This window comes from Dipodomys ordii, unplaced genomic scaffold (assembly GCF_000151885.1).
Source record: "Dipodomys ordii isolate 6190 unplaced genomic scaffold, Dord_2.0 Scaffold12, whole genome shotgun sequence".
Classification (NCBI taxonomy): Eukaryota; Metazoa; Chordata; class Mammalia; order Rodentia; family Heteromyidae; genus Dipodomys; species Dipodomys ordii.
In genome coordinates, this window is record NW_012267228.1 from 437,440 (window position 1) to 455,393 (window position 17,954).

The following is a 17,954-nucleotide window of genomic DNA, read 5'->3' on the forward strand; positions in this document are numbered from 1 at the left end:
TTCAGATAGTATTTCATTTCCTTTTAGAATGAATTAATGAAGAAAAGGGGGGGGGGAATTTGACTGAAAAGGAAATTCAGCAGGTAACTGTTGGCCCAATCTCCATTTTCTGCTCACGTGTCTAGATCAATGACCACTGACCACACAATCTACTGAAATGAGACGCTCAGCTCCCAGCTTCACTAGCCACGCCAAGCGCTCACTCGCTAGAGGAGACAGCAAACATGCGGGTCCTCTCCACGCAGCAGAAGATGGACTGACAGCGCTGCCCCAGGTCAAGGGCTGGTGCAGCTCTCCTGCGCTGCCGGGCAGTGACTGTTGTAGATATCCTCGGGGTTCCAACTCTACCAAGACCAGGTACCGAGCACTTCCCCAGGGAAGGGGGGACCCTCTCACCTTCCAGACTGATGAGAACTGTGGCCAGGCAGAGGACATCTCCCACCACCACTGCCCCGGACAGCTCTGGTGAGATGGCCTGCAGGACCGGCAGGGGGACGTAGTCTGCGAGGCCCAGGTGCGCCCCGTCCCACACGCTGAGCAGCGTCAGCCCCACGCTGATGGTGCGGACGATGCAGGTGCTGTTGGTGGGACCCTTAGTGATCTGTACAAAGTCATCCCTAGGCACAGGGGAGAGAGGCAGGCTCGGCTCAGCTCAGGAAAGGAAAGCACAGCTGTAGTCCTCTGCTGAGTGGGCACAGACCCACTCCCTTCCTCGGCCTTCCCGGGACAGACCCTCAGCAGGAAGCAGCCCCTTGCCAAGGCAAGGAAGAGAATGACCTGTGGCGCGACAAGCATGGCGGCCAGGCCACCTCTGCTGTGTGCTCGAGCAGGGTGAGCTCTGCAGCCCTGCCAGCGCTCCCTGAAGCAGGGCAACAACGTCCCGGGACGCCACGGCCAGTGAGCTGACGGTAAAACACTCAAAACCCTGCCTGAAGGCTGTGCTGGTGTTGAGGACTGCACTAGGCAGGGTGAGGTCCGGGTCTGAGCTCCCCGCTCCCACAGCCCCAATCTGATCACTGTGACAGGCACTCCAGCCACACAGGGCCAGAGTGACCTCTGCGGTGTTGCTGAGGATGGCAGAGCCAGACTGTTTCCCCCAGGGCTTCCTAGGCCATAGCCTGACAAATGGCTGCTTCTGTGCAGAGCCCACAGATTGCCAGGGGCCCCACGGCCACTCCCCCGCTTGATGAGCAGAGGACAGGCTACATTCCCAGGAGGACATGTGCAAACCATTTTGGGTTGCTGGTCTGTCCTGCCCTCCAACGACAGAAGCAGGGTTAGAAGTAGGCTTAACTCCAAATTCCTATGTGCCATGCCCATGCACCTGTCCGTTATGTGCTCAGGGCCTGTGGAAAGCCTGTCATGGACGGTCACCAATACCTGGAACAGAACTCAGATCCCAAGGAAGCAAGACCTGGAGTCCCACCCCAAGTCATACTCTGTCCTCCTGGGACTGCGATGGACCTGTCCTCAAGCTGGCCTGCATCCCCAGGACAGCCGCTTAGCTTTACAATCCTGCCACGCTGGGCCCTGTGATCCCCAAACTGGTTTGCACCCCTAGGGCAGTAACTTGGCTTTACAATCCCACCAAGCACCAGGCCAGTACTCCAGCGGCCTCAGACAGCTAGCAGGCCAGGCTGAAGCCGCAGCCTGGAAACCTCACATCAGGATGGCGGTTGCAGTTGAAGTTCATAAAGAGCAATGCTGAGAGACCCACACGTGGAGCTGGACAGATCCTGGTGTCCAAACTCTTCCTGGCTACGTGGCCCTGGACAAATGGCTTGACATCAATGGTTTGCCACAACTGAAGTCTGCTGTGGAGTCTGCAGATGTCCTGGAGGACATGCTCAGCATGCTGGGCTCCTTCTCCACCGGGCCTGCCCATTTGAAGGCTGTGTCTTGTTCTAATGAATTGTTACAGGTACTATGATCGATGAACCGAATCCACTGATTACAAGGCCAAACGAAAGCCAAGATTCCATTTCCCCTGTCTTTCTTTCAGGGCCATATTAAACAACCCCTTAGAAATCCCCAACCCCAGTCCCTAACATGTGCTCTGCCTCCTGCCAGCGGGGGCCATCTTCACCGATCAATTTCCTGCCACACAGTGACAGAGCTGCGGGGCCATGTTCTCCCTCCCCTACTTCCTCTGTCTCCTGACCAGACTCCAGTGCCTCCCTGCCTGGCCCGTGTTCATCTGGAACTGCTTCTCAGGTGTCACCCATCTCTTCCACGAATTAAATCCAGGTACAAGGCAGGCCCAGCCTTCACATGAGCAAAAAGCACCACCCACACTCTACCTGTTGGTGGCAAAGTTGAGGACTGAATTATGAGCATGAAAGATGTCTCCAGAGTTGTCATGGAAGTGGACAGTGAAGGTCACGGTCATCCCCAGTGGCAGGGCAGCCAGGGCCTCCTTGTGCTGGCTGTGCAGGACAGGGCTCATGGAGATCCTCAGGTAAGAAACAGGAGACACCTGCAGGACACAGCACCAGTATGTATGATGATGACCTGTGCCAGGCAGGACACCGCACCAGTATGATGATGACCTGTGCCAGGCTCTTGAAGAACCCACCGCCCAAGGAGGCAACCACTGCCTCTGGGGTCCACAGCTCGGGAACAATTGCAGCCAGCTGACTTCAGGGTAACGAGGAGTAGAGAGATCTTGGTCCCTTGCCTAGGGACAAGGTTTCCACTCTGAACAAAGCAGGCTGGACTCACTGAAACACTGCTGTTCAGTCATTGGGAGAGTTGGCTCTTGGGCTCTTAAAGAAATACCACCCAATGGATCACTGGGGCCTCACAAGCCTGCGAGTGCTCTGGCTGGAGGAAGGAAATGGGTTTCTAGAGCCATTTCTGAACCTGTATACTACATAAATAGCAGTAAAACTATCCCAACTTGAGGTAACACCCTCCTGCTCAAAAAACTGGCCCCTCAAAGTCTAAAGCCCAGCTGGGCACCAGTGGCTCACGCCTGTAATCTTAGCTACTCACTAGGCTGAAATCTGAGGATCAAGGTTCAAAGCCAGCCCAGGCAGGAAAGTCCCTGAGATTCTCATCTCCAATGAACCAACAGAAAACTGGAAGTGGTGCTGTGGCTCACGTGGTAGCACGCTCGCCTTGAGCTGAGGAGCGCAGGGCAATGCCCAGGCCCAAGTTCAGTCAATACGTATATGTTGAAATAGCAACCTTCAGATGCTTCCTGTCACTCAAACACTGAGGTGGGCAGCCCCGGCCAGGCCCCATCTTGAAGCGCACCGATGAACAGGCCTGGGGCCTAAGCACAAACCAAAAATCCAGTGACTGTGTTTGCTTTGTCCTCTAGGATCAGAAAGCAGCAATGAGATGGGAAGCAAGCTCTGCCGGGGACGTGGATGAGGCGTGCCCGAGGTGAAGGCAATGGCTCTTTCACTGAGCGGGCACAGAGGGCAGAGAGAGTGATCTACCAAGACAGAAGCATACAAGCCTGGCCCGCGCAAAGTCTGCTGCCAAGCACTGGGGCCTGGGTCTCAGTTTTCACATCTGTAAGAGTCCCAGTGCCTGGAGTGTGCCGGATGCCATGCTTGGCAGGCTGGCTCCAGCCAGGGCTCGACAGTTAGTGAGATGTCAGTGGTCAGGCTCTTCACAGATCTCATTGGGCCTCAGTTTCCCTATCTATGAATCAACATAGCTGCAGTCCATAATTTCTAAGGATTTGTAGCTTGGGCAGCCCAAGACCGATCTAGGATTTCTGCCCTGAGTGATTTTTTTTTTTTATTGTGAAAATACCATACAGAAGGGTTACAATTACATGGGCAAGATAATGAGTACATTTCTTATCAAGCATTGTTGCTTCCTCCTTTGTTTCCCCTTCCCATCCCTTCCAATCTCCCCCCTCCTCCCTTGCCCCTCCCAACCCCCCCAAGTGATTCTTAGAAAAAGTTAGATAAAGTCCTACTTAGAATTTCTCAGCCAGAAGGTGAGACAAAATATCATCTCTGAGCTATGATCCAGAAAGGGTAAAACACACTGTACCTTTACAGCAATAATGATGGTTTGATTGGCCCCAAAAGGCTCTTGGGCAGTCACTTCAATGGTAGATGTCCCAATGGTGGTGCCGGACACCAGGAAGCCTTTCTCATCAATGTGCACGACAGGAACCTTCTCAGGCCCATCCAAGACTCTGAAGCTCAGGGTGGCTGCACCGTCCCTTTGGGAAACAAGGCAGATGCACAGAGCGGGTGGGACACACTGCGGGGCCCTGGGTCAATGCCTCAGACCCAACCTCTGCTCCTGGGAGACAGAGCAGTCCAATTTTCACCCTGCAGTGCACTAGCATCTCTGCTGTCTGCAACCTCCGACGACCTCCACAGGAACCTAACCAGAACCCGAGTTTCAGCAGGAGTGACAGGCTGTGAGGCCAACACTCTGTAAAAGGTCACTCCTGTGGCAGTTTCAGTGTGCTGAGCACAGTGGACAGAGTGTGGGGCTTTGAGTCACACGGAGCCCAGGACAGAGAATCCTGACACCCCCTGCCATACCTGTGTGTGTGCTGTCCCCCTGGGCTTTTTTCCTTAGCTGGGAAAAAGGTGCAACCTCCTAGCCTAGCCTATTTCCTCACACTGTGAGTAGGGCAAAAACTGGACTTCCAGCTAAGAAGGGATTTGCAGGAGATAAATTATGTAGTATTTTATGCTCTTTTACATTTAGTAACCGCAAAGGGACAGGAAGCCTTTCGTTCACCTCTCCCTCCGCCCAGCCCTACAGAACCTCCCCAGATGATTTTAATGTTATGGCTCTGCTCAGACATTCCTCCACCAACTCCTTCTCCACAGCTGGAGGGACAACTATTCATCCTCGAAGAGCCCTGGGTTAAGCATCTCCATCTGTGTCAGGCTCCCCCCAGCTCTCTGCGCAGAAGCCCTTGTGTAGGCTCTGGTGTTTTCCTACAGTCCCCTTCCTGGGCTCCGTCTGTCATTCACTTCTGTGTTCTCAGAGCCTGGCACAGCATTTGGCCTTGGTTTCTTCTGGCTGAATGGACCATGCGTGCGCACATGTGTGTGTGAGCATGTGTGTGTGTGTGTGTTTCATATGACATGTACCCCAGTACATGCCACTCCAGTTCACTCAGGTGGTTGTTGGGAAAGGCACCCCAGATGAGTGGTGGGAATCGCGTCTGCACCCCACCCCCACCCCTCTGGCCTGGGAGCTTGTTAAGGGAGAGCTTTAAACACTGCAGGCCTGGGGTGGGGCCAAGACTTGCATTTCAACGTGTTCCCCAGTGATGCAGCTAATTCACAGGCTATACTTGAGTGGCAAGTCTTAAAAACACAGGGGAACTGAAAAATTTAACATTGCCAAGTTTGTACTTTCTCTCCTTTTAAAAGACTGAACTTCAGCAGTGAGCATGAAAACTGTTTCTAGGCTGTAGGAGAAAGAGGGACTCCGGGAGAAGGCTAAGGAGGCCCCCGGGAAGAAAGGGGGACACAGAGGCCGCCCCATGCCCTCTCCCCACTCAGGCAGTCACAGAAAGACTCCCAGGAAGCACCCACGGCTCCTGACAACTGTGACAAATGACTTGTCGGATGCAAGAGCAGCTCCTCGGCCTTGCTGAAAACAAGAGCTGAGTCACGTACCTGTTTGTCTGGAGCTTTATAAATGAGTTGGGTGACATTAATATTTGTTCTGCTTCTATTTCAGGGTTCAGCAGTCGCAGCTTTTCAAATACCTAGAAAAGAAAGAGAAGGAGCCTCACTTCCTATGAATACCAGTTACGACCAGTCCAGGTACCTGCTTCTCCCCTACCTGGGCTGAAACACTGTTGCTGGCACCTGCTAGGTTACTGGGGGCGGGAAAAGAAAGGCTAGCCTCCAAAGAGAGGCCCAAGGTATGGTATGAAAGAGCAGACAGGCTCTCATTTGTGCATTCTGACTAGGAGCCAGGGAACGTATCTGTGTCTTCCTCATTCCTAGCTAGACAGGATGAGTGGACAGCGCTGAGGAGTGAGGTTTCTTTTCCTTATTTTGTTTTTGGGTTGGTTCTAGATGCTTTGGAGCACCGATTTTGGAGCACTAAAAGTCATTCTCAAACCCCAGGCCTTTGCACATGCTGTAAGTCCTCCTCTCCTGCACTGTCACTCACACAGTACACCCCTACCATGCCCCCAGCATCTGTCCGTCAATCCCCTCACTGAGGTAGGTCCCTCTGTTTTCCCCAGGAGACTGAGTGTTCCTCGGGGGCAGGAAGGCCCAGCTGCACCCGGACCCCCAGCCCCAGGCTCTGACAACGGTCAGCCATGTGTCTCCTCTCCCATGTACCTGGATTTGGATCTCATCTGAGAGTTCTTTGGCGAGGCCATGCAGCTGTCCTGCCGTGGGGTCCAGAGCCTTGACCACTACCCTCAGCCTGGTCCGGCCTTTCACCCGGCCATGCACATTCATGGCGAAGTTGTACTGTGCCGGGAGCTGGAGAGCCGCCTAGGGAAGACACTGAACACCGTTGCAGGGGAGAAGCCAGGGGCTTAGCACCACCACCCTGGGTCTTGATGGCTGGCTGCCTTTCCCAGCACCGTCAGATCTGCCACGTGGGACAGGCAGATGGGAGCCCCAGCCGTGTCTGGCCAAGTTTGTAGAGTGTTTGAACAATGCTGCGGCTCCATTGGTGAGCCAGGGTTTTCTTTTGTTTTTTGGTGTCAGTCCTGGGGCTTAAACTCAGGGCCTGGGCACTGTCCCTGAGCTGCTTTTTCTCAAGGCTAATGCTCTATCACTTAAGTCACAGCACCAGTTCTGGCTTTTTCTAAGTTTATTGGAGATAAAAGTCTCATGGGCCGAGCGTTGGTGGCTCACGCCTGTAATCCTAGCTACTCAGGAGGCTGAGATCTGAGGATCGCGGTTCAAAGCCAGCCCGGGCAGGAGGACCGTGAGACTCCTATCTCCAATAAACCACCAGAAAACCGGAAGTGGCGCTGTAGCTCAAGTGGTAGAGTGCTCGCCTTGAGCTGAAGAGCTGAAGGACAGCGCCCAGGCCCAGAGTTCAAGCCCTACAACCGACACGCCCCCCCAAAAAAAAAAAAAAAAAATAAGTCTCATGGACTTTTCTGCCCAGGCTAGTTTCCAACTGGGATGCTCAGATCTCAGCCTCCTGGGTAGCTAGGATTACAGGGTGGGCCACCAGCACCCTGCTAGGGGGGGTTTATGGCAAGAGACTCTTGAGCCTTGAGCAAGCACTGGTGCGCTGTGGGCTGTGCAAGCTTGGCCCTGCACTACTGTCAGCGCCCCATGAATGATCCATGGGGGGCAGTACCCTAGCTCCACAGGGTGACGAGGGAGAAGCCTTCCAGAGATCCCATGTCTGTGCCCCGCCCTCCTTCCAGGCCTCTGTTCATTTACAAGGCAGAAAAGACCTTTCAAACCAGCTTCCATTGAGACTTCATGAAAAACGCCCGCTGGTGGCGGACTGCTTCCCCCTCAGCTTGCTGAGTGACCCCCGTAAGTCCTTGCTTCACTCAACACAAAGATGGACTTAGAATGCTCTGTGCGGCCCTTCCACCCGGAGGCCTCAGGAGGGGAGCCTGCCCTCCGGGGTGAAGCAGGAGAAAGACCAGGACTGCTGAGCATCACTTCAGAAAGCAGGTGAGAAACAATGGCCGTGACATTCTGGAGCTCATGTCACCTCACAAGTCTGCTCACTGCTCTACCACCTGCAGCGGTGGGCTCCAATGGTTCCTGTGTTGGAAGCTGGCTCCCAGCACAGGGACGAGGAGGTGGTGCCTGCTGGGCTGGGCTTGGTGAGAGGGACTAGGTTTTCGTGCATGCTGCTCTCAGAGGGGCAGTGACCTACAGGGACCCGTTAGCTCCTGCCAGAGCGAGTCACGACGAAGGAGCAAGACTGTTTCCAGCCTTCTTTCTGGCTTCCTGCCTCTCCCCCTCACACACACGCACCATGCCATGCCCCCACCACGTTGTGATGTAGCCAGAGCAGGGCCAATGCTGCACCATGCTCAAAACCGCTCATTAGATACCCAGTCTCGGACACTGTGTTATGTCCGTGAGGCTCGTGAGTAGGGTGCTTGGAGAAGCCCTGAGTCTGGGTGAGAAGGGTACTTGTGACACGTGGGGTCTGCAGGTGGTTACCTCGGCGTGCCGCCCGCAGAGGTCGAGGATGTCCCGTTTGGTGACAGACCAGTGGAAGGTCAGGCCTGGCACAGCATTGCCAAAAGAGAAAGGGCTCTGGTTGTTGGTGATCCCGGTGATATAGACAGGCATCTAGGGGAAATGCCAGGCTCTGTGACCACAGGTCCCAGTGCTGGGCTTTCCCCCGCAGCCCACCCCATCCCCTTCCTCAGCTTTCTGGCTGATTCTGTGCAGTGAGCCATCTTCCCTAACTAGACAAGGACACAGCACAGGTCTGGGAAGGTCTGACAAAACAGCAAACAATCCAACCAGAAGCCCCTCCCCAGCTAGGCAGGCATGGTTGTGAGATTTCTGTCTAGAATGACAGAGCTCCCGGCTGCCTGGGGATGCCCCTTGCAGCCAGGCCCACACTGCTGGGCCCTTGAATCTCCAGGCCACCTAGCAGGGGACTGTGGCCATGGGGGTGGATGGGTCGGAGACGAGGTGCTCCTGCTGTCTGTGGGCTCTGTCTGCCAGCAGGCACAGCTCCACAGCTCCCAGTTCTACAGCTTACCACCTGCCTGCTCTGTCCTCGGTTCTTACCACCTGCCTGCTCTGTCCTAGGTTCTGCATTCATGGGTCAAGAATACTGAGGGAAAGGACTGGGGGTGGGCAGCTCAGGCACCAGGCCCTGAGTTCGGTCTCTAGCACAGCCAAAAAAAAAAGAGGGAAGGGAGTGTCTATAATGAAGATGTATAAACGTTTTTTCTTGTCGTATTCCCTAAGCCCCGTATCTTGACTGCTGAGAAGGCACTGTAGGTTGAGGGCTGTAACTCACTAGAGATGGAGTGTCTCACACGGAAGGGTAGGCTCAGGTTCTGTCAGATTTGACAGCATTAAGGGGCCTGTGCACCCTCAGATACCAAAGGCCAAGGGTCACAGCTGTGTGACACTGGACAGCATTCTGCACTGATGCATGTGAATTTGCTCATCTAACACGGTAACAATTCTGACACCCACCTCCGGGGTTGCTATGAACACCCAGTGGGAGGAGCAGACAGGACACACGTCCTGATGTAAGTGCCACAGCCCCATGAGTTTCTGTCACATGCCAGATGCTTCCCTAGCTGTGGAGAGGTGGCAGTGCCAGGAAGCAGGCATCAGTCAGGAGGACACAGACCCAGAACTCGGGATGATTGCTGTGCACAAGGACCGTGTCAGCCTCATGGTGTAGGGCAGGCAGTGGGGCTGAGATGAAAGCGCAGGGGGGCGGTTCCAGCACAAGGAGCCGAGATCTGAAGCAGGGTCCAGAGCCCGTGGGCCCGCCTCACCTGGGTCCCCGTCCTCATCCTCGTGATGGGCGCTCGGATCCTCACCGCCTGCAGCTGCAGCACCTCCACCTCCACGTGGTCCTAGGGCGAGAGTGGGCCTCGGGCTGACTGCCGTCCCAAGGCGAGGAGGCACCACAGGACAGACGCCTGCTCCGGGTGGCTCAGCCACACAGACCAGTCAGCCACTTCCCGAGCTGGCCCCCCACTGAGCCTGCAGCCCTACCTGCCCCAGGCCACTGTCAGGCTTGGAGCAGAGCCCAGGGTCCACCCTCCAGCCTGGACATCCTCCAGGACAGGTCTCTAGAATCTCCCAACCCCTAATCCAGCCTATCTGTCTTTGACTCAGCAGGGCACAGGGTGCTAATAGCGGACTATGTGCCCTTCCTCATCCTGAGCGCAGGTCTCTTGAGTAATCTAGTCAAGAACTGACTCTTTGTCTTCTTCACAGTGCTGGATTCACAAAGACTACGGAAACCCTTTAGCATTTCGGCTTGCGACCGTGCCTGGGATTTGGGCCAATGCTGGGCACCCCGAGCTTCAACCCCTTCCTCTCCTTCTCATGTCTCCTCCCAACAGTTGTGGATGTCCCTCAGCCCCTGGCTGCTGATTGCGTGACTTGGACTGGACAGGGGAACTGGAAGCATCTGACCAAGACCACATGTCCAACAGATGTGGGGGCTGCAAACTGAGCCCCTGCTGGGTGGGCTCAGAGGAGCTGGTGGCCCAGCTGCCCCTCTGCTAAGAACCACAAGGACCTTTCTCCAGCACCTCCCTAGCTGACCAGATGGGGGGCTAGGAGGAAAAGAGTCCATCAAGGCCAGACCACAAAGAGAGAGGGGCCAGGAGGGAAGGCAGGGCTGTATCTCCAGCCAGCTTTCCTTTCAGCCAAGCCACTGGGCTCCCAGGAGGAGGAAGAACCAGTTCCTGAGCAACAATCCTTATTGCAGAGAGAGAAACAAAGCAGGGCCTTGTAGGATCCTGCATTTTACTCTCCAGGACAGCTTTCTATGCTCGATACTTTCTTGCGAGCTTCATGCAAGTGATAACACACAACCTGGACAGCTGCCGCTGCCATTCAGAAAATCTGTGGTTTAACTGGGATTCTGGGAGACAGATGCGAAAACTGGAAAAAGGAGCCAATCAATGAACTCAATGTCAGATCAAAGTCAGCCTCAGGGAAGGACCTGAGGGCGGCCACTGCCAGCTCTCACAGGTGCTGGGCTTAGATGCTCTTAGCTGCTCACAGGGAGGACAGATGGGGGGAGGGACCCAGATGGGGTCTTGTCCACAGCCATCCTGCACAGTGCTCACCACTCTTCAGGACAGACTGGGTTTCCAGTTAGCTGTGAAGTGAGGACACAAGGCAGCCTCAGGGAGGTCACTGAAGCCAGGATGGCTTATCCAAGGGTCGTCCTCAGGAGCGGTGATGGTTGACCCCTTCCCACCCCTGGAGAATGAGGGCAATGTGGAGATCAACTTGCACATGCCTGGCATCAACCCCCCTGGTGTAGGGCAGGGAGAGTCTTTTGGGAGGAGACCACTCCACCTAGGCCGGCCAGCTGCCTGCTAGCTTGGAAGAAGCAGATAAGTAATGAGCTTGCCCAGCACAGAGAACTTCTGGCCAGCATTTTCCTGGAAGTGCAAACCTAAGTCTGAACCACTGTTTTTCACGAATCCACGCTTACAGTGCACATCTAGAACTGACACACACTGCCTCATGCTCTGAGCATCTCAGCCAGGAGCAACCCCTTCCCTTTGCATCAACACATGCCCTCCCTGCGGGAAGAGGATGTGCACACAGACCAAGGCTCAGGACTACTACACACTGGACACGGGCCATGAGCTGTTCCTTCAGGCAGCTCGTCTGCAAAGGGGACACTAGCAAACACAACAGGGTGCCAGGGTATTGGGCACAGCCATCATCATTACCACCAGGGAGTCCCTGGGATGGGGTGTGGGGAGCTTATCCATACTGGGCAGCTGGAAGAACCAGGGAGACAGCCTGCAGAAGACCACTTCGGGGTCTGGAAGGCCCGCATCGGCGGGGCTGGCCCAGGTGTTGTCTGGGAACAAGGGTTTCCTGGCTGTGGGTGTTCTCACCATTCCCAATGGTGTGACAATACCTGAGAGACAATGACGACCTTGCCAGTCTCCGCATCCACTGCCCGCACGACCCCCAACACAGAGCTGTTGCCAACCATGAGCCCGCGCACCATTCCGGCACCGCTCACCACTGCCACGCTCTCATTGCTGATGGAGAAGAGGATGTTGGACTGAGGCTGGGGGCCACCCTCCGAGGTGATCTGAAGGGAGAAACAGTGGCGCTGTGAGGACCTGCCTGCTGACCAGCCCTGCCGTGTCCCAGAGACCTGCTGTCTCAGCCACCTCCACCATGCCAGGACACAGACCCACTCCCTGGCCCGCCTGGACCTAGGGTGGCAGGCAGGGGCCAGACTGTGGTAGAAGTGGAGAGCCTGTGACCCTTGGTTCTTACCTGCATCATGGCCCCAATAATCAGCGTCACCTTCCTGGGTATCAGCCTGAATGGGGGGAAGACCTGGGTGTGGAGACACAGGAAGGGGGTGATGCCTGCTGTACATAATGCACCATCCACACTTCCTGTGAGGTGTCTGTGGGACATGGTGTCACTCCTCTGAGGAGTGACCGGTGTCACCAGCCAGGGCTGGTGGGGGGCCTGCATCCTCCCCACTAGCTGATGCTCTGGGGAGGCCTCGGGCGCGTTCTGCTGTTTGTAAGGCCCTGTTTCTTCAGACTCCCATGAAATCATTTAACATGTCCCCCTACAGCATCTGTTCTTGGCCTGCGTTCCCAACCACAGGAAGAGCGTTCCCTGGGGCTTTTAGGGAATGCACATTATCTGGCCCAGACCACACTTTTGGAGCCACAGGTGGGGCTGCAATTTGGGATCCGACAAATCCTCTGCAAGATGGCTGTATATCCTCTTGAGAAAGAAGCTCTTTTACTAAATTCTAAATATCTTGCACTCAAAACAAAACCCTCTAATTTTCTACTAAAATAAAATGCAATAGTTTTCTCTACCAGCAGACTCGAAAGTTTTCTGAGAAAAGGGGGCTCAGGGCTAGTTCCCACTTGCCAGGGTGAACAACAGGGAGGCTGGGTGCCCACCCGCCTGGCTGAGCAGAGCATCTGCATCTGTACTGCAGCCCTCACCAGTCCCTGCTTGGCAGGTGTGTACCACGTGCCTGAGGTGAGTGGCACAAGAGTAGATCAGGATGCTATACTATTTACAGCAGAAAGGAGTTCTTCACCTCTAGGAGGAGGAGGATGCTCTCCCACCCACGGAGGTACAAACTCTCCGCCAGCCTAGAATGCAGACCCAGCCCTTGCCTGGGAAGACTGTGGAAGATGCTGGCTGCACCCAGTTTAATGCTGCTGCTAATAGCCAACCTGCCCTGCACTTCCATGCGGCCAGTATGTTGTGGAAGAGCTGCTGCCTGGCCCTGCCCCGTGGGACAAGGCACGGGCCTTCTCAGAGCCACACAGAGGCTTAGAGCACAGAGGGAAATTAAATCATTCAGCCTCCTTCCAGTTCTTCCAGTGTCACGAACTGTGCTACTTCGCAGACCCCTGGGACTGGTGACCGTTCCTTATGACTAGAGGTCACAAGAAGGCACAGGTTAACATGACCTTTCCACGGGAGCTTCCTGGACGCCATGAAGTCCCCAACCGAACACAGTAAACACATCCCACCCCTTCCCACACTGGGGCTGACCCCACACGGGAAGGACCAGTTTTACTTCAATCTGCTGTGGCGGGGAGCTGATGCGCTGTCCTGCTTTGTCTGTCACACTCGCAGATAGGCTGGTCTGGCCGATGGCCACGCCATGCACGAGGAACGTGGCAGTATAGCTGTCCAGGGCTTCATCCAGGGCCCTGAAATGGAGGGGAGAGCTAGGATCCTTCTTCCAACACAGACGGAGTGGAGAAGCTGTGGCAGGGCCGGTGCTGTCTTGAGACGCCCTCCCACCCCCCCACCCCTGGGACACTCACACCAATGTGACAATCTGAGAGGCCGCTCGGAGTTTCAGGTCCATGAAGCTGAAGTACTTGGCCAAGAAAGGCTTCTTGTCAAAGGCCAGCACTCGGACATAGGCCTTGACTGCCTTCCCAATCTCCACCTGTGTCATGGGGACAGAGACTCAGAGGCGGCCTTTGAATGGACAGTTCCTCCTCCTGTGGTGCCCACGGCTTTCTCAGACAGCATTAACACCCTCCAACCCAGGCACCCAGGAACTGGGGGTGAGTCATCTCTGGACTCAGCCTATCAACAATGAAAACTGTACACAAAGGGCTCAGGGATGCTGAGACCATAAACTCTACTTCCTGCTCCCCACAGGGTAACAATCTAATTAGGGAGACAAGATACTGCTTAGAGCATCGGGCATACAAAAGAAACTCAATGTTCACTGATTGAACAGCTTACATCTGGTTGCACATAATGCACACAGTAAGAACTTTAGGGAATGAAGGACAAAAAAATGCTTTGTGAAGGAAAAAACAGAAATCTAGTTAGCAAATCAGCCAGGGAAAGAGGATTGTCTGAGGACTATCAGAAGCTAAGTAGAGAGTATCAGTAATAACTTTTAAGAAACAGTCAAGCTGGATGTTGGTGGCTCACGCCCGTAATCCTAGTTCTCAGGAGGCTGAGGATTGTGGTTCAAAGCCAGCCCAGGCAGGAAAGTCTGTGAGAGTCTTATCTCCAATTAACCATCAGAAAACCAGAAGTGGCACTGTGGCTCAAGTGGTAGAGTGCTCGCCTTGAGCTGAAGAGCTGAGGGACAGCACCCAGGCCCAGAGTTCAGGCCCCACAACCGACCAAAAAAAAAAAAAAGAAAGAAACAATCAAAATTGCTTTAACACCCCCCTTTAATTTCACACGCTTTTATGCACTCAGGAAAACAGGAACCTCAACACAACCTCCGTCTCTTCAGACCTGGGAGTCTAAAGATGTCTATTTACAAGAAAGAAAAACCCAGGTCTAGTCTCCATTTTCCAAAAAGCAGCTGGTTCTGGGGAGTTTCTCCCCAACCACTGAAATCCCAGAGGACCCGAGCCTATGCTCCCAGGAGGAAAGCCCCAGGCAGCAAGCATCTGCCTGGCTAGAAGCAACTTATGTGCGCTGGAGGATGGGGGCTTCCAAGTCAAGGCTAGTTGAGTCAGCTTCAAGCAGAATTTACTGCTGAGCTCTGCTGATGTCAACCTTGACGACCACGACGAAATATAACACAGGACCTTAGCCCACACCATCTGCATGGAACATAGCAGTACAAGGCAGCACCACAAACTCCTGGTAACTCTGGAAACCAGGAGCAGAGGTGGACACTAGAGAAATGCCTCTGTCGCCAGGTTGTTTTTTTCCTGTTTTCTGCAAATCAGCAGAGAGGGGTCCATATCACTGACCTTGTCCACCACACGGACATACAGCTCCTGGATGTCTGAGACGTAAACAACAGCCTTTGCTGGAGCAGGGAAGGCCAGGCACAAGTCGTGGATCATGATGGTAGACGAGCCCGGGAGCAGAGGGTGCACCTGTGTGGTGGAGACAGGCAGGGTCACTCAGCCGAGAGGCCCTGGCTCTGCTCACGGAGCCATGAGCAGCCCCAGGAAGGAGTGGACAAGAAGAGTGGCCAAGCAGTGGCCTGTTCTCCTCTCATCCTGAATCCTGCTTGCCATGTGATGATCTGGGAATGCAATGTTGGTACTAGAGTGGACTCAGAGATCATCTCAACAGTATGCACTGCTCCAAGCGCGTGCATGTGCGGCCCTAGCAACCTGGAGGCGAGTGAGGATGCCATGTCCTCTCCTGGCCTCCTGTGACTGCAGGCCTGGGAACAGAACAGCACTCCATGTGGTCTCAAGTGAGCTGCAAATCAGGGGCTGGTAAGAGACAGTGCTGTCATGCCGGGCGCCGGTGGCTCACGCCTGTCATCCCAGCTACTCAGGAGGCTGAGATCTGAGGATCGAGGTTCAAAGCCAGACCGAGCAGGAAAGTCCGTGAGACTCTTATCTCCAATAAACCACTCAAAAACCAGAAGTGGCACTGTTACTCAAGCGGTAGAGTGCTCTCCTTGAGCTGAAGAGCTGAGGGACAGCGCCCAAGCCCAGAGTTCAAACCCCATGACCGACAAAAAAAAAAAAAAAAAGAGACAGTGCTTTCCAAAGGCAGTTCTCACTTAGAAGGCCCAGTATCAGAGAACCTAGATCAAACCAGAGAGGTCATGCAAGTGTGTACTCCTGGGGTCCGGCTCACCTCCATCACCCCAGCTTTGCTTGAATTGGTGGCCTGCTAAGATATTCTGAGTGAATGAACAAACCCAAGCCAGGGTTTGCTAGTCTTCCAGCTGCTAAAGATCCCGTTTAAAATCCTTTTTTTCCTCTCCATGTAGCAACAAAGCTCTGCTTTCCAAAGACTCTCCTCCCTAACAACAGGCACCTCACTAGCTACAGATGCCGGCCACTCACGTGCCCAGTGCCTGTTGATCAAACCAACTTTTTTTTGTTACCACTTGTTCTATCACTAGGGTGTACGGCATCTGGGACAGGTTGAATTTGAAAACTGGGCCACTCTGCCAATTGCCAATATGACCAAGGTGGAGGATACATCCCCCCAGATGAGGCGGGCCTGCACATCTCAGACAAAGGCCCACAGCAGACCAGCCAGCCAGCCAGCACTAACTATGGGTTGAGGAGTGGGTTCCAGGAGCCACCAGGTATCTGGTTTTCCTGAGACTGATGATTACCCTGCCTGCAAAGCTGCAGGAGAGCCATGCTTTCTCTGAGGACCCACCGCAGGGCTTGAGTCTGCTCATACAGAAGCAGCTTCTGTCAGGAGCCGGCCTGGCCTTTATAACCTGGGGACGTTGTATGGATACTGCCTTCAGACCCACATGTTTTCAAATCCTTTTTGGGTCTCTTCTTCAAAAGGATCATTCTTCACATTTTAAACACAGACAGGCTGGGGGGTGGAGGGGTCAATTCCTCTACTTGTTTTCCCAGAGGACGGAGGTCCGAGACCTCCTCTGGGTGGCAGAAGCGGGGGGCACAGCCAGGCTGCCCTCTGGAGAGGGGCTGCCCTGCTCGTCAGCTTGCTTCACCCATAACAGTCCTTTCGCAGGCCGCCTTGGAGACCTGGCTGCTGGCCGGGCGGCGGCACACAGCCACACCCAGGAGACCACGTGGGCTCATACTGCCTCGCTTCTCCAGGTGCCTTTTCGAGCAGCATTCAGAGAATGCTTATGAGAGACAGGAAGGGGGTGACCATGCCTAAAGACATTCTCATTTCGAAGTGTTGAAAGTGCCACTTGAGAATGTCAGCAAATACTGCGCCCAGGGGAACGTCCTGTCAGCTTGGAGACAATGAATGCATTACTGCTCATTAAGAAACCGGCATGTCTAGAGCTCACCAGGCCCCGGGGTTCTGTTTGCTTCCTCTCAGCTCCCCCTCCCTGGACCCGGATCACACTTCAGAATTGTCCCCTGACAGGTGCTAGGTAGACATGTCACCTGTAGACTGCTACTTCTGAATACGGTGGAGCCACCGGCTTGTTTCCTCCAGTGGGCAGGTCAGTGTCACGTCCCACACAGGACAGTGAGAACCTGTGCCCCTAACTGCTCAGCCCGAGGGAGACAGCACCCGCTCACACCAAAGTCAGATCTTGGCTCGGGTACTGGGTGCTCTGTATGTCCCAACCGGCCCTGTGGGCTCCCTCAGGACCAGGCTGGAGATGTGCCCCACTGTCTGCACACTGGTCTCACGGGCAAAGCAGACTATCCCCGACTGCCAGCTCCTGCCTGCCTCAACCCTAAGACACCCGCAGATGAACGATGGCCACAGGAAGGAGGAAGCACAGCCGACCTGTCCTGCAGCCCTGTCACCTCTGGACCTCTGAGCCCCACTCAGCGCCGGGCACATGACAAGCATGCCCAGCACACAGTAGGCCCGGCACACAGTAGGCCCCTTTCCTTTGCTGGTAACGAAACAAGCTCTGCTCAGAGGATTTATTTTGAAATGAGAGGAAGTGTTGAGAAAAAATAAACAGTAAGTTTAAATCAGGTAAACATGCCCTTGTGCATGCCAGTGGAAAATGAAATACAGGCCTCTTGTGGAGGGATCTGGGGGCTGTGTAAGCAGAACTAATCACAGGCCTGCATAGCCCGGGGTGCATTGTGTGGGCACAAAACCTCCGCCAGAGCCCCGCTGTGTGCACTGAGCTCTGTGTGCAGGGAGCGCCGCACCCCAGGAGCCATTCTTGTGTCCCAAATGTGTATCAATAGGGAAGAATGAAGCATTTTCTCAGAGCTGTGAGGAGAATGGCTGTGGGCTTTCTTGTCTCTGTGATTAAGGGAAATGAGAATGCTGCTAATTAGCAGCTGGAAAATGCCAAAAAAAAATGTGTAAATGTGTCCTTCAGAAGCAGCTCTGTGAAGGAAGCTGTGAGCACCCATCACAGACATCAGCTCTCTGTGAAGCTACTGGAGAGGCAAACACTCT

The 17,954-nt window shown here is 54.5% G+C and overlaps 1 protein-coding gene across 1 annotated transcript in view; it reads right to left on the bottom strand.

Annotated features, from left to right (window-relative positions):
- Positions 1-17,954, bottom strand: part of Nup210 (nucleoporin 210kDa) — a 90,421-nt gene that overhangs the window by 8,943 nt on the left and 63,524 nt on the right. Inside the window, exons 27-38 of the mRNA XM_013010323.1 lie at positions 14,864-14,992; positions 13,454-13,581; positions 13,201-13,336; positions 11,916-11,978; positions 11,545-11,724; positions 9,422-9,502; positions 8,112-8,243; positions 6,297-6,455; positions 5,616-5,707; positions 4,015-4,189; positions 2,301-2,476; positions 397-617 (exon numbers count right to left, since the gene is read on the bottom strand). Coding sequence (XP_012865777.1) covers positions 397-617; positions 2,301-2,476; positions 4,015-4,189; positions 5,616-5,707; positions 6,297-6,455; positions 8,112-8,243; positions 9,422-9,502; positions 11,545-11,724; positions 11,916-11,978; positions 13,201-13,336; positions 13,454-13,581; positions 14,864-14,992 — 1,672 coding nt within the window. The remainder of the gene's footprint in view (positions 1-396; positions 618-2,300; positions 2,477-4,014; positions 4,190-5,615; positions 5,708-6,296; positions 6,456-8,111; positions 8,244-9,421; positions 9,503-11,544; positions 11,725-11,915; positions 11,979-13,200; positions 13,337-13,453; positions 13,582-14,863; positions 14,993-17,954) is intronic.